At 41.3% G+C, this 25848-nt stretch overlaps 1 protein-coding gene across 4 annotated transcripts in view; it reads right to left on the reverse strand.

Annotated features, from left to right (window-relative positions):
* Positions 1 to 25848, reverse strand: part of HRH2 (histamine receptor H2) — a 166085-nt gene that overhangs the window by 62334 nt on the left and 77903 nt on the right. For all 4 annotated transcript variants that reach the window (XM_040344474.1, XM_040344475.1, XM_040344476.1 and 1 more), the window contains exon 2: positions 12220 to 13783. In XM_040344474.1, the coding sequence (XP_040200408.1) occupies positions 12220 to 13337 (1118 nt within the window). In that variant the 5' untranslated portion in view covers positions 13338 to 13783. The remainder of the gene's footprint in view (positions 1 to 12219; positions 13784 to 25848) is intronic.

Below are 25848 nucleotides of genomic sequence, written 5' to 3' on the forward strand. Positions count from 1 at the left end.
ACTTATCTGGACTAATTGTTACAAATAATGAACCACATATCAAACATTAAAACCAGTTCTTTAGTATACATTTGGCAATAGCTTAGCGGATAGAGTGTCAGGCTTATGCTGAATAGGTTGTGGGTTCTAATCCAGGAGAGAGCACATTTTTTTTAAAGTTATATATACATATTTTTTTATAGAAAATGGAAAAAAGAAACTGCGCTAAGATAATAAAGATTTTGGATGGCCTGAAGCTCTACATAGGTAAGCAGCAACTAACCTGAAAACATAACAGTGAGAAGAAGTTGTGCTAATGTCAGAACCACCTTTGAGGAGAAGGTGACTTAATCACCACCACCACAAACGTGGAAATTAAATAAATGAACATGAACCGTGATCTATATTGAAATGACCAACGTGCACGAATAATAACACCAAATTAGGATCATAAATTTGATAAAAAACAATTCATGAAACATAAACCCTGCAATGGGCTGGTAGCATTAACATCAATGAAGTGACAATAAAAATTATAAAGGTATAAAAATGCATGAACACAGTGAGGTACAAGGAAAAGGAAAAATAAATGTCCATAGAACTGCTGTGAATAAACACCCAGTGATGTTCTAAGGTATCAGCTGCGCTTTCCTCCTGGGATCGACAACCTTAAGTGAATTCCACCACCATAGTGCAAGTAAACTGCTTACCAGAGCCAATGGTCCTTTGTGATTTAGGACCTAAACCGGCATGAATGTTAAACCCAGCAAACAGGACAATTACTGCAATCGTGGCGTTGTAATACGACGTGGTAATATGACAGACTCCACAGCAAGGACATCAGTTGATATGGTATCATGCAAAAAAAGCAGATGCCTCTATAGTGTAAAACCAATGACTTTTATTAAAATTAAACAAACAGTAAAAAACTCACATTTAGTAAGTGTCCTTGTACCTCACTGTGTTCATGCATTTTTATACCTTTATAATTTTTATTGTCACTTCATTGATGTTAATGCTACCAGCCTATTGCAGGGTTTATGTTTCATGGTTTGTTTTTTATCAAATTTATGATCCTAATTTGGAGTTATTATTCGTGCATGTTGGTCATTTCAATATAGATCATGGTTCATGTTCATTTATTTAATTTCCACATTTGTGGTGGTGGTTATTAGGTCACCTTCTCCTCAAAGGTGGTTCTGACATTAGCGCAACTATATATATTTTTATTTACATATTTTTTATACATTGCTTTTATATTAAATATTATATATTTTAAAGTATGAGATAGTGAGGCTTAAATTGTATTTTATCAATATATCCAAATTGATTTCAAGGTATATTAACAAAGACACAATGATATATTGAGCCCACAAAGTTGTAGTATATGCTGGCTACTATAAATTAGAGAGTAGAGATTTAAAAGAAAACAAAAAAAAACTGTGTATATATTAGGGTGATCAGATGGGATCATTAGGGTGTCATCTTCAGTTTCCCCGGGGGCAGTTCCCAATTTCAGGAGACTGGTCATAATGGATCGATCACAGCAATTACGGTACTTGTCTGGACTAATATAGTTGTTTCACATAGAATTCACCTCATATCAAACATAAAAAGCAGACAGTAAGAGCTGTTAAGTGATAGCATAATGGTTATAGTAGCAGGTGTATATTGTTGAACTTAGTGGGTTCTCATCCAGTTCAGAGCAAATTTTTTAGTTAGATACTGTATACATTTGCGAATATATTGATTTTATATTAAACATATTTTAATATATGAGTTAATGAGGGCTTAAATTGTATTTTATTATTATATCCAAATTGATTATAAGGTATATTAACAAACCACAATGCAGGGTAATTTTTTCCATCCGATGACACCACCACTCTCTAGTTTATAGTAGTCAGCATATACAACAATTTTATCAATATGTCTTTGTTAATATATCTTGAAATCAATTTGGATATATCAATAAAATACAATTTAAGCCTCACTAATGCCACTTTCACACTGGGGTGCCCATTCCTTTCAATGGGCAGAAGCGGTGGAGGAGAGGTATACACACCACTCCTTCACAGCTCCAAATATGCTGCTAGCAGGACTTTTTTTAGACCTCTTTCACACTGAGGTGCTTTGCAGGTGCTATAACCTTAAAAATAGTGCCTGCAAAGTGCCCTGAAACAGCACGGAGGGGGACAGGACAGAGGGGGACAGCACGGAGCATGGAGGGGGACAGCACGGAGGATGGAGGGGGGGAAAGCACGGAGGATGGAGGGGGGACAGCAAGGAGGATGGAGGGGGACAGCACGGAGGATGGAGGGGGGACAGCACAGAGCATGGAGGGGGGACAGCACGGAGGGGGACAGGACGGAGGAGGACAGCATGGAGCACAGAGAGGGACAGCACGGAGGATGGAGGGGGACAGCATGGAGGGGGACAGCACAGGGCATGAAGAGGGGGACAGCACAGAGGAGGACAGCATGGAGGGGGACAGCACAGAGCACAGAGGGGGACAGCACGTTGCACGTACTGCAGCAAGGAGGGGGACACACAGCACGGAGGGGGACACAAACCCGGAGGGGGAGAGCAGCACAGAGGAGGATACAGGGACAGTCAGCGGTTATCAGTGCGGCTTTAGGGGGAGTTACAAGCACCGATCACCGCTGTTTAACTTTAACTAAAGCAGCTGAAAGAGGGCAGATCAGTGCTTGCAACTCCCCTGCCGCACTGATCACTCTAACTGCCCAGGTATCGGGATAAGCATCGGAGCATTTCCCCGAGTACAAGTACCCGGTGAAATGCTCGGTATCAGTACCGATACCGATACTAGTATTGGGACATCCCTATTTAATATAAAAGCAATGTATAAAAAATATGTATATATAACTTAAAAAAATGGGCTGGTAGCATTAACATCAATGAAGTGACAATAAAAATTATAAAGGTATAAAAATGCATGAACACAGTGAGGTACAAGGAAAAGGAAAAATAAATGTCCATAGAACTGCTGTGAATAAACACCCAGTGATGTTCTAAGGTATCAGCTGCGCTTTCCTCCTGGGATCGACAACCTTAAGTGAATTCCACCACCATAGTGCAAGTAAACTGCTTACCAGAGCCAATGGTCCTTTGTGATTTAGGACCTAAACCGGCATGAATGTTAAACCCAGCAAACAGGACAATTACTGCAATCGTGGCGTTGTAATACGACGTGGTAATATGACAGACTCCACAGCAAGGACATCAGTTGATATGGTATCATGCAAAAAAAGCAGATGCCTCTATAGTGTAAAACCAATGACTTTTATTAAAATTAAACAAACAGTAAAAAACTCACATTTAGTAAGTGTCCTTGTACCTCACTGTGTTCATGCATTTTTATACCTTTATAATTTTTATTGTCACTTCATTGATGTTAATGCTACCAGCCTATTGCAGGGTTTATGTTTCATGGTTTGTTTTTTATCAAATTTATGATCCTAATTTGGAGTTATTATTCGTGCATGTTGGTCATTTCAATATAGATCATGGTTCATGTTCATTTATTTAATTTCCACATTTGTGGTGGTGGTTATTAGGTCACCTTCTCCTCAAAGGTGGTTCTGACATTAGCGCAACTATATATATTTTTATTTACATATTTTTTATACATTGCTTTTATATTAAATATTATATATTTTAAAGTATGAGATAGTGAGGCTTAAATTGTATTTTATCAATATATCCAAATTGATTTCAAGGTATATTAACAAAGACACAATGATATATTGAGCCCACAAAGTTGTAGTATATGCTGGCTACTATAAATTAGAGAGTAGAGATTTAAAAGAAAACAAAAAAAAACTGTGTATATATTAGGGTGATCAGATGGGATCATTAGGGTGTCATCTTCAGTTTCCCCGGGGGCAGTTCCCAATTTCAGGAGACTGGTCATAATGGATCGATCACAGCAATTACGGTACTTGTCTGGACTAATATAGTTGTTTCACATAGAATTCACCTCATATCAAACATAAAAAGCAGACAGTAAGAGCTGTTAAGTGATAGCATAATGGTTATAGTAGCAGGTGTATATTGTTGAACTTAGTGGGTTCTCATCCAGTTCAGAGCAAATTTTTTAGTTAGATACTGTATACATTTGCGAATATATTGATTTTATATTAAACATATTTTAATATATGAGTTAATGAGGGCTTAAATTGTATTTTATTATTATATCCAAATTGATTATAAGGTATATTAACAAACCACAATGCAGGGTAATTTTTTCCATCCGATGACACCACCACTCTCTAGTTTATAGTAGTCAGCATATACAACAATTTTATCAATATGTCTTTGTTAATATATCTTGAAATCAATTTGGATATATCAATAAAATACAATTTAAGCCTCACTAATGCCACTTTCACACTGGGGTGCCCATTCCTTTCAATGGGCAGAAGCGGTGGAGGAGAGGTATACACACCACTCCTTCACAGCTCCAAATATGCTGCTAGCAGGACTTTTTTTAGACCTCTTTCACACTGAGGTGCTTTGCAGGTGCTATAACCTTAAAAATAGTGCCTGCAAAGTGCCCTGAAACAGCACGGAGGGGGACAGGACAGAGGGGGACAGCACGGAGCATGGAGGGGGACAGCACGGAGGATGGAGGGGGGAAAGCACGGAGGATGGAGGGGGGACAGCAAGGAGGATGGAGGGGGACAGCACGGAGGATGGAGGGGGGACAGCACAGAGCATGGAGGGGGGACAGCACGGAGGGGGACAGGACGGAGGAGGACAGCATGGAGCACAGAGAGGGACAGCACGGAGGATGGAGGGGGACAGCATGGAGGGGGACAGCACAGGGCATGAAGAGGGGGACAGCACAGAGGAGGACAGCATGGAGGGGGACAGCACAGAGCACAGAGGGGGACAGCACGTTGCACGTACTGCAGCAAGGAGGGGGACACACAGCACGGAGGGGGACACAAACCCGGAGGGGGAGAGCAGCACAGAGGAGGATACAGGGACAGTCAGCGGTTATCAGTGCGGCTTTAGGGGGAGTTACAAGCACCGATCACCGCTGTTTAACTTTAACTAAAGCAGCTGAAAGAGGGCAGATCAGTGCTTGCAACTCCCCTGCCGCACTGATCACTCTAACTGCCCAGGTATCGGGATAAGCATCGGAGCATTTCCCCGAGTACAAGTACCCGGTGAAATGCTCGGTATCAGTACCGATACCGATACTAGTATTGGGACATCCCTATTTAATATAAAAGCAATGTATAAAAAATATGTATATATAACTTAAAAAAAAAAAAAACGCTCTCTCCTGCATTAGAACCCACATCCTATCAAGCATAATTATGTTACTCTAACCACTAAGCTATTGCCCAATGTATTCTAAAGAATTGTTTTTTATGTTTGATAATTCGGTTCATTGTTTGTAACAATTAGTCCAGACAAGTAATTGCTATTATCAATCCATTATGACCATAGACACACATTGTCCTGCTGCCTTCTAGCCATTCACAATTCCCTCATGTAGGGGCAATAATTCAATGTTTCCTACAAGTTGGGGTGCAGAGCTGTGTTAGCCATTGTGTTCTGTTATCTATGGAAACTGTGTCACCCTCCCCCCCCCCCCCCCCCACCCACAATACACACGTTTTCAGCATGGCTCTTTATGTTAGAGCAGATGACAGAGAAGGAGGATAAGACAGCAAACCGATTAACTTTTAATACAGTAGAGGAACCAGAGAGCCCAGCACTGCCTGCTTCCCCATACTGTGTGCTGTAACTAAGATATCTATATACAGAGCAGAAGACTTGTATGTCTGCAGAATGATGGTCTGTGGGTGTTATTATATTATTGCTAATTGCTCCTAAAATACTCCTAATAGAGACTACTATATTTATAAACTCAGAATTCTGAGATTTAATCTCAGAATTCTGACTTTGAAACTCAGAATTCTGATTTTGAAACTCAGAATTCTGACTTTGAAACTCAGAATTGACTTTGAATTTCAGAATTCTGACTTTGAATCTCAGAATTCTGACTTTGAATTTTAGAATTCTGACTTTAAATCTCTATTTTCAGTTACTAGTATACAAGAAAAGTGAGTGTAGCTGCTAACTTATGAAACAACCTAACAATCATGTTGCTTATTTAAAATGTTTGATAAAGAACTACTATTGTGTACATTTAGATTTCTGGGGATACAAAGGAAAGCAAAAAAAAATGGTCCATTTTGCTTTACCACTTTTATTTTGATTATAGATATGTAAACATGTCTTACACAGCATTGTAGCTGGGCCATTGGTGATATGCAGCTGAAGAATGCCCAACCTTCAAATGTGGGTTCATATGTCACACACAATGTTTAGTGTGTATACAGTATAAAACAGACAACTATTATTAGCAAGAATAATCTTGGGAGGCTTATTTTGTAGGTATTAGCTGTTACCTCATTGTAAGAAAATTAGGAAAAGGTATTAGCTGGCTGTATGAGAAATGTTTTCATTAGCTCTCTTTTCTACAACAATGTCTTGATTTTTAATTAGACCTGATTGTATGAACTTATAATCAGGCTCTTGTTATCAATTTTCTGTGCAGCTTAGAAATTTAAATCGTAAATCAAATTGTTGGATGTGGATGGAACAAGCATTTATTTTTCTCTTTCTTCATATTTCACTTTTATGTACCATAATTCTTGTTAGTGCAAAACTGGTCATATCAATAAGACTTTAAATGTGGAACTTCAGCCAAAACAAGCTTTTGTATAGAGTCAGTAAGAGTTAGAACTTCACATTTCTTGTTAAGTTAAGGAACAACAAAATAAACTAGACCAAGGCTTTAACATGTACCGTAGCCTATTAAAAATGTCTTCTTTTAGAGTATCAACATATTGCCTAATCATGACTACAAGGAAAGCATTAGAATTAGAAATTGAAACTTTTATTCTCTGTATTTCAGTGCTCAAAAAATAAGATGTCCTAATAAAACATTCATTCTATCAATAGTGATGTCGCGAACCTAAAATTTTCGGTTCGCGAACGGCGAACGCAAACTTCCGCAAATGTTCGCGAACGGGCGAACCGGGCGAACCGCCAAAAGATTTCAATGGGCAGGCAAATTTTAAAACCCACAGGGACTCTTTCTGGCCAGGTGACTAACACCTGGACTGTGGCATTGCGGAGGGGGATCCATGGGAAAACTCCCATGGAAAATTACGTAGTTGTCGCAGAGTCCGTTTTTAATCCATAAAGGGCATAAATCACCTAACATTCATAAATTGTTTGGAATAACGTGCTTTAAAACATCAGGTATGATGTTGTATCGATCAGGTAGTGTAAGGGTTAGGGTTACAGACAGGGTTAGGGTTAGGGTTACAGAGAGGGTTAGGGTTACAGACAGGGTTAGGGAATGGGCCACATGACATCAGTGGTTGATAAGGACATGGCAGCTGAAGGCACCTTTCACCTTTGATTTCTAAGAAACCATTTACAGCAGGAAGCTGTCATATTTGACCATGCTGAGCCTCCTAAATGCTCAATGTTTGAATGAATGCTCATCATTCAATCAAACATTTGATACACACTTCCGCTCAGACTACAAACTCAGCTCATCCTTAAACAACTCAGCAGAATTGTGTTTAATATTCAGGCTTTTGTAATTTTCAATGAATTGGCAAAGAACAGATTTTTTTTTATAAAATATTCGGATTGTTATATATATATTTTGGATATCCAGTAAAACTGAAAATAGAGGATTGATGCTTAGTCAAGAAACAGCTTTTTACAGTGTATCTTTAAAGCGGAGGTTCACCCAAATAACATTTTTCTCAGAACAACTTCTTTAGACTTCTAACATGTACAGTCCGCAATTTTTTATTTATTTTTTACGCTGTACATACCTTATAATCTATCTTTTCATTCCGGCTTCCGGGGACTTCTCCCCAGGAGAGTAGGCGTTTCCAAGCTGAGGAGGCATGTCATCTGGGAGGTCGCGTCCGAGTCACAGCGTTTCCGAAAGAAGCCGAACATGCAGATCTGCTAGTCGTCTCTATATGGCGCCTGCACCGTATAGAGCAGACTAGCAGATCTGCATGTTCGGCTTCTTTTGGAAACGCTGTGACTTGGACGCGCCTACGCAAATAGGGGGGCGGGGCCTTAATCCACCGGGGGAGCTTTTGCTGAAAAGACGTCAATCATCTGGGCGACCTCCCAGATGACATGCCTCCTCAGCTTGGAAACGCCTACTCCCATGGAGAGAAGTCCCCAGAAGCCGGAATGAAAAGATAGATTATAAGGTATGTACAGCGTAAAAAAAAAAAAATTGCGGACTGTACATGTTAGAAGTCTAAAGAAGTTGTTCTGAGAAAAAAATTATTCGGGTGAACCTCTGCTTTAATTTGAATTCATTGCAAGTGTCGGGACTTGGAAAAAAAATGTATATCTGTTAAATGTCTTATTATTTTAACAGTGCAGGAGTATTACATTTCATTTTCATTTTCATTTTTATGTTTACATAATGTGTAAAGGAGGTTGTCACTACTGATTATACCACAAAGGGTTCAGTCAAGGTGCTCAGAGAATTATTATATGATATTAATTTAAACGTTTTGCATATAATGTTTCTGCTTAGATCTCATATAATTCCTCAAACCCCTATGACACTGAAACAGAAATATTGGCAACCTGAAATCTTGAAAATAATAATTTTATGATATCAAACAGGAAATTCTTACCCTGTTCTCTGATAAGAACAGGATGAAAGACTTTCCAATGCAATAATCTTACTTTATTCAGATTTTATTTTTATTTTATATTCTTCTACAATTGAGAATAAGTACAGTAAGACACACTGTACTGTATTTAGCCCATATTAGCAGCAGAATGATACGAAACAGACTTTTCATTTGCAAAACTTTGATAGTATGAATGATGCTTGATGGAGCAAGGACAAGTAAAACTGTACAACAGTAAAATAATGCAAATTAACTGAATGGTTGGTAGCTTTAGATGTAAACAATGTCATCAAAATAAAGCTTGTAGCAAAGGAACGTCTCATTACTTACAGTCATTAAAAAAGTAATTATTTAGGTTTAGCATTAGTCTAGTGCGTGTGTGGCATTTATGGCACAGCGGTCTTACAAGCGCACTTTTTTTGGAAAAAAATCCCTTTTTTGAATTAAAAAATAAGACAACAGTAAAGTTAGCCCAATTTTTTTATATTGTGAAAGATAATGTTACGCCGAGTAAAATGATACCCAACATGTCACGCTTAAAAATTGCGCCCGCTCGTGGAATGGCATCAAACTTTTAACCTTAAAAATCTCCATAGGCGACGTTTAAAAAATTCTATAGGTTGCATATTTTGAGTTATAGAGGAGGTCTAGGGCTAGAATTATTGCTCTCGCTCTAACGATCGCGGTGATACCTGACTTGTGTGATTTTAATACAGTTTTCATATGCGGGCGTTACTCACGTATGCGTTCGATTCTGCGCGCAAGCTCATCGGGACGGGGCGCTTTAAAAAATATATTTTTTTGTTTTCTTATTTATTTTTATTTATTTTATACATTTTTACACCAAAAAAAAAATAAAAAAAATGGGTCACTTTTATTCCTATTAAAATGAATGTAAACATTCCTTGTAATAGAAAAAAAGCATGACAGGTCCTCTTAAATATGAGATCTGGGGTCAAAAAGACCTCAGATCCCATATTTAGACTAAAATGCAAAAAGAAAAAAAAATTGTCAGTGAAAAAAATGACAAGAAAATGTCACTTTAAGAAGCATGGGCGGAAGTGACGTTTTGACATCGCCCTGCTATGCTATGTAGACGGGTGGGGGCCATCTTGCCCTAACTCATATTCCAGCCGAGCAGGGGACAGGACCCGATCTCCTCAGCTGCTGCCAATGGCTCCGGTAAGCGGCAGAGGGCACGGGAGAGCGGCAGAAGGGGGGGGGCCCTCTCCCGCCGCCGATAACGGTGATCTTGCGGTGAATCTGCCGTGGAGACTACCGTTATCGTTTACAGGACTGCTCACTGGAAAGATGGATATGTTGGTTGCAGCAATTACCGAGATATCCATCTTTAAAGTACCGACGTATATGTACATGAGTGGATCCTTAAGTGGTTAAATCTGAAAGCTGTATAGTAATGCTAGCAATACACTTGCAATTTATTCGGCCAATAGTCTAATGGACACATAAAAAGTGCATATCTTAATGCTGTGTTACTGTATGTTTTTCGTGGATGAAGTAAGAAGTAAGCACCCTTTTGTCCCCCCCCCCTTTTCCTGCGGCATGCCAGGTTACATTGCCAGGGTTTGGTATGGATTTAAAAAAAAAAAATTGGTGCAGGGTTCCCCTTAAAATCCATACCAGGCCTAAAGGGCCTGGTATGGATTTTGGGGAGGACCTCACGCCATATATATTTTTTATTTTGGCTCAGCTCAACGTTATGGATTATCCCTCATTTTCATTTTATTGTGATAATGGTTAACAAATAACCAAAATACTGTGTGTGCAATTATGCCTACAATCTCTACCAAAAAATAAAAATATAAAAGTTAGCAAGCACCAAAATGTGTTTCACACCAATTTTATGAAGACAAAAGCAAGAATATAGTGTGGCGCTAATAAAATAAATATCAAAAAGGACTCTAATAAGACCTCCCACAAAAAAATGTAAAACCCAAAAATAAATAATAGGTAATAAATATGCATCAATTAAAAAAAATTCTAATTTACAGTCCAAACTTCATAAAAAAAGTACAATCCCAATCTTTAATGATAAATATGATAAGCACTCCAGCAACGTTTTACACAGAACACCCTGTGTAACTATTCTGCTCACTTTCATATACAGGCAATGCCTGAGTTACATACATCCGACTTACATATGACTCTACAAACGGAGGGAGACAACAGGGAGTGAGATGAAATCTACTCCTAGGAAGGAAAATTCACTCTTTTTCCCCATGAGTTATCATGAGAAAAAGGTGTCTCCACTGAAGATTTATCACCAATCCTTGTTTCCACGACAACCCAGAATTTTCAGAATCAAATTGTCACAAGGACAGAAAGTAAGGGTGAAATCTTTTGAATAGGGACAAACAGCAAAACAAACGTAAAAATTATTTTATTTTGGCTGAAGTTCCAACTTACATACAAATTCAACTTAAGAATAAACCTACAGACCTATCTTATTTGTAACCTGGGTACTGCCTATACAGAGTTCCTAACCTAAAGCAGGTCAACAAATGCTTGTAGATAAAAGGGACTATGCTCCACCACCCCTCCTCAGGTTCAACTCACAGGCATGGAAGGATTAAAGTTCACCACCTTTTCCTTTATACCCAGAATAGCTCAAAGAAGAGAGATACAAATCTTAGTGTTCACTGCAATCTTAAAAAAAAAACACTAACACATAAATATCCACTAACATTGTTTAAAAGTAGTATTCCAAACATTAGTTTAATTGATCAAATTCCTGCACAGTAATCCCAAATGCTCCCTACCACATAGACTTCTTAGTGACAGGAGGTCCATCAACACTTTATAGATATAATAAGCAGTTATCCTCTCCAGCAAGTCAATTCATCCAGCATATGGCAATACAGGTGTTAAGAATCACCCTTATAATCAGCAAAACTTGAAAAAAAGGAAACAAGGACCTATAGTGCTCACTGCTGTATTTTTTTTAAATGTTCACAATAATGAGTTGTGCCTGATGAGTAGTGGTGGAGCACAATTCCTTTTTATCTGTGAGTGTTTGTAGACCTGCTTTATTTAAAGAGTGCTATATATGAAGATTAGCTAAATAGATACACAGGGTGTGCAGTGTACACAGTACAGACATTGTTGGAGTGTCTATATAATTTATCAGTGAATATTGGGATTGCACTTGTTTATGGAATTTGGACTGTAATTTTGAACTTTTTTTTTTTTAATTGAAGGACATTTATTATTATACATTTTTTGTTTCTGAAATTTTTGTGGGAGGCCTCAATGGTCTCAACAGCCTCAATGGTCACCAGGATGAATAGAAAGGGCGTATCTCAACAGTATGGGCAGAAAAAAGTTGCTGGGGAAAAGCATTATTACAACAAAGCATTTTTTATATTTTACCTTTCTATGGGTAAAGATTATCATAGTAGAGTTAAGGAAGCTGAATAGCAAGTTTCCAGATAAAATATGTTCTATCTATATTCTATATACATAGACAAAAGTCATTAAAATATATTACCTTTCTGTTACATTTTTGATGAAGGGACTAAATTCTTTTCCATTGCTTTCTTGATTATTGTGTGCCTTGTCCCCCTGCAAGTTGTCCATGACCTGTAGAGTCCTTTCTTCTGGGCGGCGTATATGGAGCAGGGTTAGAGGGGTCTCATGGTTTAAGGGGCCCACACGCCTACAGCGGAGAAGACGTTGGTAGGCTGTACGGAAGTCTCTATTCAAAGCAGCATACAGAATTGGATTGAGAGCAGAGTTTGCATAGCCTAACCATAGAACTATTAAGAAAGCGGTTTCATCTACTTCAATATCATTTACTCCTTCATAAGTGAAAACAGTGAAATAAGGAAACCAGCAGATGATGAACGCACCCATCACAGCTGCAAGTGTCACAGTAGCTTTATGTTCTCGAACTGTAGGTAGTGTAGGGCTGACGGCATTGCAGCAGCTGGCATGGTTAATTCTTTTAGCTTGCTCTCTGGCAATCTTGAAGATTCTATAGTACATAAGACACATGATAACCAATGGTAGGTAGAAAGTCAGTACACCATCCACTAATACATACTCCTTATTCAGCTCCAATTTGCATTCTTTGCTATCATCATCTCTGGAGTTCTGGATGGTTTTATCTTTTGTATTCCATCCAAGATGTATAGGAAGGAAAGAAACCATCAAGGAAACTACCCATATCAAACACATAGCTATTGCAACACGGCATGGGGTGACAAGCATGGAGTAGCGCAGAGGTGCTGTGACCCCATAGTAGCGGTCCAAACTAATCATAAAGAGGTTTAGAATGGAAGCTGTACACAACATGACATCCAAACTGGTATAAATATTGCAAAAAGTAGATCCAAAAGGCCATTCTTCATGTAACAGGTTCAAGGCTGAAAACGGTAGCACCAAAATACCCAACAAGAGATCTGTTATAGCCAGGGAGACAATAAAGCAGTTTGTCAAACTACGAAGTCTTCGATCAAATCCCACAGCCAAACAAACCACCACGTTGCCACATATAGTGATGATGATGATTAGAACAAGAACTACTCCAATCAGAACATTGTAGAGTACTGTCTTCCAGCATGTAGCAACTGAATCATTAAGGTCGTCACCCATGACAGAACACATCGCTTTGGTACATTTAGCTGGTATGTTTTAATTTCCAGGGTTGTTTGAAATATATCAGTTATGAACAATCATAATTATTAAAGTTGTATGTACATGGGGCCCAGCAGTGCAATAGTGTGCTCTGCATTGCTGGACCCCTGAATCCAGGAACAATGTCTTAGATTTTTAATACTACAGGTCTTTATCGATGTTTGCCTGTGTTTTGGCACTTTAGTCTTGCTTTCTCTCTAAAGTGTAAATTAAAAGGCTTTGTTTTGTCATGAGGTTTCTCTGTTATATACAGATAAAGTATTGCTGACTATTTGTTTTGTCATTCCAGCACTAGGCTCTGTTTTTCAATAGATTATCCGTAGCTTGCAATAACAGCTCTGTCTTGTGCCATAAGGTATCTTGGATTGCAGCACACTTGTTCATTTGCAATGCAGGTTTTCAGTGCCTTTCGCAACCTGAAAAATGGTAAGAACGAATATTAGAAGTGTGAAAAAATATATCAATCTATCTTATTCATCTGCCTTTTATCCATTCTTTCCTCCAAAGTAATTACAATTCAATGTCCCTGTTACAGTTGCACAGACACATGCACATTGTTTTTAAATGTGAGCAGATTTTTTTAAATATTTTTTTGGATTGTGGAAGCCAAGGCAAAACTCACATAAACACTGTAAAAACCTACATACTATAGAGGACCAATAAAGCAAAACTTACATTGAAATGACCTACTTTCCATAAGACATACCCGTACGTCCTTGGGTTGAAGTGGTTTTACTGGGATGATGCCTGCAGCTACAAGCATCATATTTTTTTTTTCATCCAGAGATTCTCTTTAATTTTTAAGCCATACTAGTGGCTAATTAGCTGCTGGATTACTTTTACAGGCAGCAGGAGGTATCTTCCCCCTCTCCCAATGCTCTCCATTGCCTGGTTTACCATAGAGGTTTTCAGAAAGCAGATTGTCTCCAGTCACATCTATGGTATTAGGAATCGGAAGCGACCTGTATTTTCCCACTTCTGGTTTTGGTCTTTCAGTTACAAGCTATTACTTGCTTGTACATGCATCCGAGCAGATAACCCCCAAATGTCTTACTAAACAGGACCTATCACTAATGATTGTTGTCACAAGGGATGTTTACAATTGTTTTTTTAAAGAGACCGTGTAAAAATCAAAAAATTTAATAAGAAAAGTAAAGCATCCGTATCCTCTCATGCTTGCTCACAAAGGTGAACGCATGCGTCGGTCCCGCATACATACATAAAAGACAATCGCACGATAAATGTGAGATATCATAGCGGACATCAGAGCGAGAGCAATAATTATATCCCCAGACCCCCAGTTTAATTCTAAACTGGTAACCTGTAAAGGCATTTAACCGCTTGGGACCCACGCTATAGTCAAATGACGGCTACAGCGCGGATCCCAAAATCCAACAGGACGTCAATTGACGTCCGCCCCTTTGCGCATTCCCCGCACGCACTCCAGAGCGTGCAGCGGGGAAACTCTGTGTTGGCCGTGTCCCTTGGACACAGCCAATTACAGAGCAACGCGAACGGCCAATCAGAGTGGCCGTTTGCGATGCGATCTGTGCGGCCAATGAGAGATGATCTCATATGTAAACATATGAGATCATCTCTCATTGCCGTTTTACACAGAGACAGCGGTGCTGTCTCTGGAGAGGAGACCGATCTGTGTCTCTTGTACATAGAGACACAGATTGGTCACCCCCCCTCCACCTACAGTTAGAACACTATGCAGGGATACATTTAACCCCTTCCTCACCCCCTAGTGTTAACCCCTTCAATGCCAGTCACATTTATACTGTAATTAGTGCATATTTATAGCACTGATCGCAGTATAAATGTGAATGGCGCCAAAAATGTGTCAAAAGTGTCCGATGTGTCCGCCATAATGTCGCAGTCCCAATAAAAATCGCAGATCGCCGCCATTTCTAGTAAGAAAAAAAAATAATAAAAAACAATAATTCTGTCCCCTATTTTGTAGGCGCTATAACGTTTGCGCAAATCCAGTCGCTTATTGCGTTTTTTGTTTTTTTTTACCAAAAATATGTAGAAGAATACGTATCGGCCTAAACTGAGAATTTTTTTTTTTTTTTTTTTTTTTATTGGGATATTTATTATAGCAACAAGTAAAAAATATTGTATTTTTTTCAAAATTGTCGCTCTTTTTTGTTTATAGCGCAAAAAATTAAAACCGCACAGGCCATCAAATACCACCAAAAGAAAGCTCTATTTGTGGAGAAAAAAGGACTTCAATTTTGTTTGGGAGCCACGTCGCACGACCGTCACAGTGCCGGAAGCTGAAATTTCACCTGGGCAGGAGGGGGGTATATGTGCCCAGTAAGCAAGTGGTTAAAGGGCCATCTATATAGATTTTTAAGTACCATCGTTTGGAGGCTTGGAGCCATTCCACAGGTATACGCAATAGCATGACATGTTAGGTAACTTACTCTGCGTACCATAATCTTTTATATTTGATCACAAATTGGTATGTGGTTTTGTACACTAAAATTCATTAAAATGGATCTTTCCTCCAAAAACGCATTTAAAAAAAAGCTGCGAAAATACTGTGACATAAAAAAAATGCAACACTGACCATTTTATGCTCTAGGGCCTCTAGAAAGAAGTGTCAGAATAGGCCTGTGAAGCAGATGGTTAAGTCATGTTTGGTTCCTGTCCCCAATTACTCTCTGAACAGACTCCATGCAGAAAGTGTCCCTGAAGAAGTTGGAACTTCAGGGATGCCCTCACAGTGAAATAGGTAGGTAAGTAGGAAAGGTAGGACATTTCCACTTAAATCAAGAGCCCTTTTTTACTAGCTGTTACTAAGCACTAAGCACTTTTTGCATATAATGGCCACATAATACAAAAACGCAATGCTGGCATAAAAAATCAATCCTTTTTTATGAAAACATATTTACCATTGAATATACATCTGATACAATTGTCATGCACCTGATGATGCGTTTAGCGCAAAACGACCGTAGAGCTTGACTTATATGCCAGAGATCCTGCCACAATTCTGAACTCTTCTGAACTCATTGTGAGCGACATACTATATACTGTAAGTTTATGTGCCTCATGTTTTCTTATGCACTTTATATGGACTGTTTGCACCGTTAGTTGTGCAGTACAAAACACCATTCCCTGTTGCTTGTGGTTTGGTGGTGTTTTTAATTAGTTTTTTACATATTTTAATAAATACTACACTATGAGCAATTTTTTCTGGTGTTGGTGATCCTTCTGCCAGGCTTGATAAGATTGAGCAGTTTCCCTGATGACTTCTCCTATGAGGTTGGAAGATCTTCCACATCCATAGAGTATCAGATGTTTCTTCATAAGGAAGACCATTAAATACTGAATGCGCTTTTGCTGTCCTATAACTTAGACAGCAACTGGTTCTGGTGAGTGTGCACTTCTTATATTTGGTGGAGGCAACATACAGACAGTGATTCACTGAAAGTGTGGAGTAATAACACTGGAACTTTTATTCACTTTATTGTGATCTTATTTTATTTAATTTAAAACTCAGTTTTGTTTATGCATGTGCATACTTGTTGAAGAGAATATCTAATATTCATACAGCATTGCTTTTTTCTTTTTTATGTACTTTTTGAGTTTGTATATTTACACATATTGCATGCTGTTTTTTCCAGACCACTCAAGTGCTGACAGTTGACTTTTTAGATGTCTATGCATCTAACTGGCAGCCACATGCAGAGGTGTTGAAATATTTGAAATGTGTACAAATGTTAGTTGCTCCATTTTGAATGATGGAGTGCATATCAGCCATAAATAAAAATATTTTACAATAAAAAAAGCAAGCTCTTAATTGTTTGCTGTTGTCAGCAGCACAGTCAAAAAACATGTTTTTTGTGGGCAAAGATATTTTATTTCTATCAAGTATTGGACTTTTTACTTGTTGTTTTCTCCAGCAAAGTGGATAAAAAGGTCAATAATAGATATTTCTGAATTGTGTAGACTGTTAGATAAATCAGGGTTTTTCCAAGTTGGATTTTTTGCCAGTGCAAGTATCACTAGCTTTATGTGGAAAATGTCACCTAGTGGCTTAAAAGCAGTTGCCCAAATGTATCACTATGCCACATATGTTTGTTATTAACAACAAATAGTGGATGAGCAGGGGCGTATCTAGGGTATGGCAGCCATGAAAAGTGCCATGGACGTCATATGAAGTGGCTGGGCAGCAATGCACTTACCAGGGTCTGATGGTGTCTTCTTCCCTCCAGGCTCCCGAGCATAAGCTGGATCTCCTTTTCCTCACCTTTGCTAATGGACAATGGCAGCGCTGCAAGTGGGACCATTTCTAATTTCTTACACCTGTGAGTGCAGTCACTGGTCGCGGAGTAAGCAGGCAGCTGCATTTCCCGATGCTACCTCTATAGTTCAGGGTACAGAAGCCCTGACAGCTGAATATCACTCCTCCGCCTGCTGTCAGGGATGCTATAGCCAGGACTATAGTGGTGGCATCGGATCGGTGTCTTTCTCGACAGGACACCTGGACTGTGGACTCAGTCAGGAGGTGTCTCCTCACAGGCTTTCTGACTCAAGGTCCTATCAGTGCAAAAGCAGATCCCAGCCACCTGCCCAGCAGGAGTGACAGCTGTACTCCTGGTGCCTTATTCTGAGACTGATTCTCTTGATTAAGATGCAGGCACATTTTTCATGCTTTCCCGTCTCCCTGCAGGCCATGGCTCCTTTGTAGTCTAAAATATATTTTTTGGGCCCCATGAGATCAAACACAGGGGCCCAGGAGGCTGTAAAATGAAGGGATTATTTTTTCTAATTCGGCTTGCTGGAATATCAACTCCTCCCCGTTTGTATGTAGTTATTGGCAATAAAAGCTCTCCCATTCCATCTGGTCGGATTGGCAGCCCACAAAGAATGAGGAGGAACATCAGTTTCTCCCTCTCCTCTGTGACAACTGAGGCCATAAGTTATGAAGATTATGAAGATTTCATCACTTCCAGTATTGGTTCTGCATTTACCTGGCTGGTACCAGCTAAGAAAGCAGCTAATAAGCCTTGGAGGGCAGAGGAGGGATCAATAGGTCTAATAAACCCCAGATTTCTCCATAAAGAGGATATGTTACTACCCAAGGTATCAAGGTATCACAAGGATGATAAATATCACTTGAAGACAGCTGATTTTTTTAGGTTAGGGCAGGGTCAGGGATGGACCCAGGGGTGGGGTCATGGGCCCCATGAGGTAGACTGTAGGGGGCCCCGTGATATCTAACAAAGGCCCTGGTCTCTGGTAAGGGGGTAGTTGGGGCACAGACTCTGGCAGTGGATGGGTTTGTGCAGCACTGCAGCAGGCAGGGAGAGAGGGTGCCCTCTTGTATATCAGTGCAGTCATCATTCTCAGTCACACTGTGTGTGGGGGCACTGGGGAGCAGCAGAGAAATAAGAGCACAGCCTACTATGCTGGAATTTGTAGTCCCATAGAGGTGGTGAAATGCTCACATATACTGTGGAGGGAGGGCTGGTCATATAAAGTAAAAGGCTTTGTGCTGTTACAGGGCTGCCATGGCTGACCTGACCCCTGTCTAGAAATACTTATTGTCTGGCACACTGCTTTAAGGGGGAACTCTGCAGAATCTGGGTAAAGGGGGAATGCTGATGTAAGTGGGATCTCTGGACTCCTCACATCAGAGGCTCCCCTACATCCCAGTCCGCAGAGATCCCCTTTGTGTCAGAGTCTGCCCCCCCCCCCCTTTTACAGTCTATATAAAGATGACGCCAGAGTGCACAGCATTCTTTAGATCAGATTTCCCAGTGTGAAGGGGAACTCTGTGGATTCCAATGTAAGGAGGGCTCTCTGGGAACACTAAGGGGGGAACTGTGATATAAGATGTAACGCTATTGACTCTGGTGTAAGGGGTAATTAAAGCGCTTGACTTGTAGTTTTGTTAGCTTTTTATTTTTTGTTAAGGTTATCTGAAAGATGGGTTTCAAATGTTTTGACAGGGGCGCAGTTTTAGTGCTTGCCATAGGCGCCATTTTCACTAGATACGCCACTGTGGATGAAGCAGTTGATTTACTAAAGACAAATAGATTGTGCACTTTGCAAGTTGCTCCAGAGTTTAGTAAATGAGATAAAGCTTCACTTTTCAAAAAATACCCTATCTCATGCAAGGAAAATAAAGAAAAACAGCAACATGAATTCCATGAATAGGAAAAATAATGCTAAAATCACTGTGTACTATTCCTTTGGGGAATAGGGCAATCTGTTCTTTCTGAATGACAGTTGGCTATGTACTTTTAATGCTGTTTGAGTTTTCAATCAGGGGGGTGCACAAATTATAAACTATGTTAATAAATTCTAACATGCTATTTCACCTCTGTGAGTTCCGCTCTTTTCTCATATGCAATTATATGGATCCTGATCCCTAAAATTTGATCAAGCTATCTATGGTCTGCTGAAGGAAGCACTGTAAGACCTTCTGATCAGGGGGTCAAATAAGATGGTGTGCTGCTGTCATTAGGGTATGCGCACAAGGTGTTTATTGAGATTTAAAATTCCGGACACATCTTGTGTGCAGTAGATAAAGAATGTATTTATTTATTTATTTAATCTGATTTCTTCACATGAAATGGACTTTTAATTATTACACTAAGAACTTTCACATAAATTGTTTGCATATTGTATGCACTTTGTTGTGATTGTGATCAGATGAAATTGTTTAATAGATTATTTTAAATTACACATTAGTAGCGATAGTATTGAGCCCTTTTCTTTCTTAATTATTTAAAAAAATTCCCTGAATACTGAATATTTTTATGAAGAGAAACTAAACTTGGGAAGATGTGACCAAAAAAAGGCAGTCAGAGGGCAATGGACTTGCCACCAGCATTGCCTGAGGTCTTGCCCGCTTACTGACTTGCAATGCTTTGTTCTGCACTATGTTTCGTTGTGTAGGTAGCCATCTTTGTAGAGCCAGGGTTTTTCTTTTCTCATGTCAGAGCCTTTAGCAAGGAAAATAGATACACCACCAAATTTCACTTCAAATCTCCTGAGATTAGCAGTAAAGCTGGGTATTCACTGAGTGTTTTGTCCGCTCAACCAGTGGGCTGAATACAAAAAATCTCAATGATTTCTGTATCCACACAAGTGATGCGGATGCAGGGATCTCCCCTACTGCACAATTGTATTCTAACAGCAGGGAGACCCCCACATCAGGATTCACTGATCAATGCTGCAGCTATTGGCTACAGCGGCAGATTGAATTTTGGCTTTCCAGCAGGACCATTTGACAGAAGCCAGTGTAACAAAACTTGGCTGATCCCTTTTGAACTTCGATAGGTGTATATCCAGACTTAGAGACAGCAGTGTTTTATTTCTCATATTGCAGATATATAGCTATGGTTTTGTAGGCAAAGGAGTTCCTAGGCACGCTCCCATAACAGAATGTGAACTGCTTTTTTTGGGAGGAATTCAGGGTATGGCTTGGGCACAATTAACATTTCTAAATTTTCTCTGAAATATAACAAACAGTGGCAACCTGGGTGCCGCCTCCTATCCATGTGTCTAATAGCCTTATAAAAAGGGTGGGCTCGGGGCACAGAGCACTGAGCTCCGAGCCCACCCAGTTGTGTGACAATAGCAAATTAACATTCACTATTGCCACACTGATCTTCCTTCTGGCCAATCAGGAAGCAAACTTGAGACCTGACACCCGATTGTCTGAAAGGACAGGCAATCCTGTTGGACGCCAAGGAGGAGGAGGCAGGAGATGCACATCAGAAGCCGCTATGTAGCAGAAGAGGAGGAGAGGACACAGGAGCGCTGCCCACCGCCCATAGCCCATAGGAGTGCTGCCCACCCACAACCTTGATGGGGTATATCTCAGGCTGGATGACCAACCAACCATAAGGGGGGGTGCGGGTTACCCGAACGACCAACCTAGCACAGGCGGGGGGTTCCACCAGCCACCACAGATAGCAAACCTTTTTGAGGCCAGCTACACTTTTTATATATTCCGTTTTATACAATACATGGCTACTACCTGTACAGTAGGTGTTTGTGATATTGTGCTTTTAGCACGACAGCGTCGCGCTGATTCTCGGCGACAGGGTGCCGAGATCTCGCCGGCATCTCACACTCACTGGAATAGTGACAGCACATTCCAGCAAGCGCGTCATAGAAGCGACGGGAGATCCGACTTGGATTCCCGCCAATTCTACACGTGTGCGGCGTGTTATGAATCCTGAGGGGGAAGTCCCCGCCGGATTTTAAATAAAAATCCGGCATGGGTCCCCCCCTCAGGAGCATACCGGACCCTTAGGTCTGTCATGGGTTGTAAGGAGAGCCCCCCTACGCCGAAAAAAACGGCGTAGGGGGTCCCCCTACAATCCATACCAGACCCGTATCCAAAGCACGCTACCCGGCCAGCCAGGAAGGGAGTGGGGACGAGCGAGCGCCCCCCCCCCCTCCTGAGCCGTACCAGGCTGCATGCCCTCAACATGGGGGGGTTGGGTGCTCTGGGGCAGGGGGGCGCACTGCGGCCCCCCCACCTCAGAGCACCCTGTCCCCATGTTGATGAGGACAGGGCCCCTTCCCGACAACCCTGGCCGTTGGTTGTCGGGGTATGCGGGCGGGAGGCTTATCGGAATCTGGGAGCCCCCTTTAATAAGGGGGCCCCCAGATACCGGCCCCCCACCCTAAGTGAATGAGTATGGGGTACATCGTACCCCTACCCATTCACCTGCAAGAAAAGTGGTAAAAACACAAATAAACCACACAGTGTATTAAAATATTTTATTTTTCTGCTCCGGAGGCCGCCCCCTGTCTTCTTTATTAGCTCTTTTACCAGGGGGGGCTTCTTCTTTGACGTCTTCGGGTGGGTGGGGGCCGCCGTCTGGTTCTCTTCCACCGCCGGGGGGGGATGGCTTTTAAAAAAGCCCCCACCCCCCCGGCGTCTTCGGCGGGGCTCTTCTTCTTCCGCTATCCCGACGGGTCTTCTCAACTCTCCGGGGTTCTCCTTCTGTCTTCGCCGCTCTCCGTTGTTGACTCGTCGCACCCCGGTTCTTCGTCTCGCAGTCCGGTCCCTTCTTCCGTGCTGTACGTCTTCTTCTGTGCTGTGAGTTCTTCTTCCGCGCTGTGACGTCATGTTCTTCACTTCTCTTCTTCTCCCCATGTTGACTCGCCGGTCCTCCTCGCTGAAATGACGGATGCGCGCCTTGCATCGGACCTATATAGGCCTCGCAGTCCCATCATGCTCTGTACCTACCCATGTGATACCTACCCACGTGGGTAGGTATCACATGGGTAGGTACCAGAGCATGATGGGATTGCGAGGCCTATATAGGTCCGATGCAAGGCGCGCATCCGTCATTTCAGCGAGGAGGACCGGCGAGTCAACATGGGGAGAAGAAGAGAAGTGAAGAACATGACGTCACAGCGCGGAAGAAGAACTCACAGCACAGAAGAAGACGTACAGCACGGAAGAAGGGACCGGACTGCGAGATGAAGAACCGGGGTGCGACGAGTCAACAACGGAGAGCGGCGAAGACAGAAGGAGAACCCCGGAGAGTTGAGAAGACCCGTCGGGATAGCGGAAGAAGAAGAGCCCCGCCGAAGACGCCGGGGGGGTGGGGGCTTTTTTAAAAGCCATCCCCCCCCGGCGGTGGAAGAGAACCAGACGGCGGCCCCCACCCACCCGAAGACGTCAAAGAAGAAGCCCCCCCTGGTAAAAGAGCTAATAAAGAAGACAGGGGGCGGCCTCCGGAGCAGAAAAATAAAATATTTTAATACACTGTGTGGTTTATTTGTGTTTTTACCACTTTTCTTGCAGGTGAATGGGTAGGGGTACGATGTACCCCATACTCATTCACTTAGGGTGGGGGGCCGGTATCTGGGGGCCCCCTTATTAAAGGGGGCTCCCAGATTCCGATAAGCCTCCCGCCCGCATACCCCGACAACCAACGGCCAGGGTTGTCGGGAAGGGGCCCTGTCCTCATCAACATGGGGACAGGGTGCTCTGAGGTGGGGGGGCCGCAGTGCGCCCCCCTGCCCCAGAGCACCCAACCCCCCCATGTTGAGGGCATGCAGCCTGGTACGGCTCAGGAGGGGGGGGGGCGCTCGCTCGTCCCCACTCCCTTCCTGGCTGGCCGGGTAGCGTGCTTTGGATACGGGTCTGGTATGGATTGTAGGGGGACCCCCTACGCCGTTTTTTTCGGCGTAGGGGGGCTCTCCTTACAACCCATAACAGACCTAAGGGCCCGGTATGCTCCTGAGGGGGGGGACCCATGCCGGATTTTTATTTAAAATCCGGCGGGGACTTCCCCCTCAGGATTCATAACAAACGCCGCACACGTGTAGAATTGGCGGGAATCCAAGTCGGATCTCCCGTCGCTTCTATGACGGCTCTGTCTCCATCGCGGCAAGCCAGCTCGGCGCTGGCTCCCGCGATGGGGCTCGTAGGTGCTCAATCTCGCTGAGAAAGAGAGCGAGATTGACACAAAATCGGCTTCACCTACTGTATCTAGTGTGAATTATATGCATATACTGATAATACCTGCCTAATAATGACTGTCAGAAAAGGTAAGCTATGAGATGGAAGAAATTAAAATCATTTAAAAGGAGCCATGTTAACCATAAGCATGTATTGTGTTGCGACTAGCACAACATCATTCTCTTTCAGCCAGTAGACATTGAATCAATGTTAAAACAGAGAGAAGAAAAGGAATTGAACTGTAATTAGCTTATTTTTAAACACTTCACGAATGAAACTGAACTCCTTAATCATGTGTGTCTGGAACACAATGTCATTCTTAGCAACAATGATGTAGATTGAGATCATGCCAAACACCTTATTTTGGAAGCCTTGGGAGTTCTGCTCTGGCCAAATCACAATCCCATCAGCATATGCCCATTAACATAGAGGTTAAGGTCTGCCTCATTTTATTTCTCATATTAGTTCAACACTCTAAAAAAGCACATACATATGGCACTAGAAATGAACATAATCAAAATGTTCCTCTACTTTTGGAACATAATTCAATTGAATTGATTTAATGGGTAATAAACCTTTAAGTCCAATTGCAGTTTAGTTGTAAACTTAATTCTCTGAAGGAGGCAAGTACAGGAAGTAGACGCCATCCTTGGTTCTTTTATTTTTGACAGTTAAGTGACAGTTAAGTGTATCTTTGAAGTGCTACATTTCAAACTACTAGTCAAGCTTGCCTTCATGTTCTTTTTATTTTTTTTTATTTTACCATGTCAGCAGAAGTAAAAGCAAGGAAAACCTTCATGCTATTCTTCTTAAACCATATAGTTTGCTTTTAAGATTTTAGGATTTAAGATTTTAAGATGAAGAAACCTGTCAAAAATATAAAGATAAAAAGCAACATACAGTACTGTCTTGAAAAAAGCCACTCTAAGATCCTTTTATATAACTTTTGTTCTCTAAATCATTTTCACGCTGCCAAGTCTGTACAGTATTTAGCATGCAAAAGCCTTAAAGGGTGACTCCCCTTTCATGTGAAAAAGTAGAAAATAAAAAATAATAACATAGCGTATACAATACAGGCATACCCCACTTTTAACCACATCCCTACCGCGCCATTGTAAAATGACGGTGGCAGGAACCCCTCCTCGATCCGGGTGGACGTCATATGACGTCCTGCGTTCCCGGCGATCTAGGTCGCGTGCGGCGACGCTCGTGACCCGGCGCGGGTGCCCGGCGGCCGCGATTGCCGGTAATCACGGCAGGAGTGTGGATCTGTGTGTGTAAACACACAGATCCACCTCCTGTCAGCAGTGAGGAGACCAATGTGTGTTCCCAGTACAGAGGAACACACATCGGTCTCCTCCCCTTGAGAGTCCCCTCCCCCCTACAGTTATAACACATCTTAGGGAACATATTAACCCCTTCAACGCCCCCTAGTGGTTAACCCCTTCCCTGCCAGTCACATTTACACAGTAAATCAATGCATATTTATAGCATTAATCGCTGTATAAATGTGAATGGTCCCAAAAACGTGTCAAAAGTGTCCGATGTGTTCGCCGCAATGTCACGGTGACAGTAAAAAAAACGCAAATCGCCGCCAATACTAGTAAAAAAATTAATAAAATAAAAATGCCATAAATCTATCACCTATTTTGTAGACGCTATAACTTTTGCGCAAACCAATCAATATATGATTATTACAATTTTTTTTACCAAAAATATGTAGAAGAATACGTATCGGCCTAAACTGAGGAAAAAAAAAGTTTTTTTTTAAAAAAAATGTGATATTTATTAAATAAAAAAGTAAAAAATATTGTGTTTTTTTTTTAAATTGTCGCTCTTCTTTTGTTTATAGCGCAAAAAATAAAAACCGCAGAGATGATCAAATACCACCAAAAGAAAGCTCTATTTGTGGGAACGCAATTGTCATTCAAAGTGCGACAGTGCTGAAAGCTGAAAATTGGCTTGAGCAGGAAGGTGCGTAAGTGCCCGGTATGGAAGTGGTTAAGTACACAATGGGGTTAATTT

The sequence above is a fragment of the Rana temporaria genome, chromosome 3, assembly GCF_905171775.1.
Source record: "Rana temporaria chromosome 3, aRanTem1.1, whole genome shotgun sequence".
NCBI classification, from domain to species: domain Eukaryota; kingdom Metazoa; phylum Chordata; class Amphibia; order Anura; family Ranidae; genus Rana; species Rana temporaria.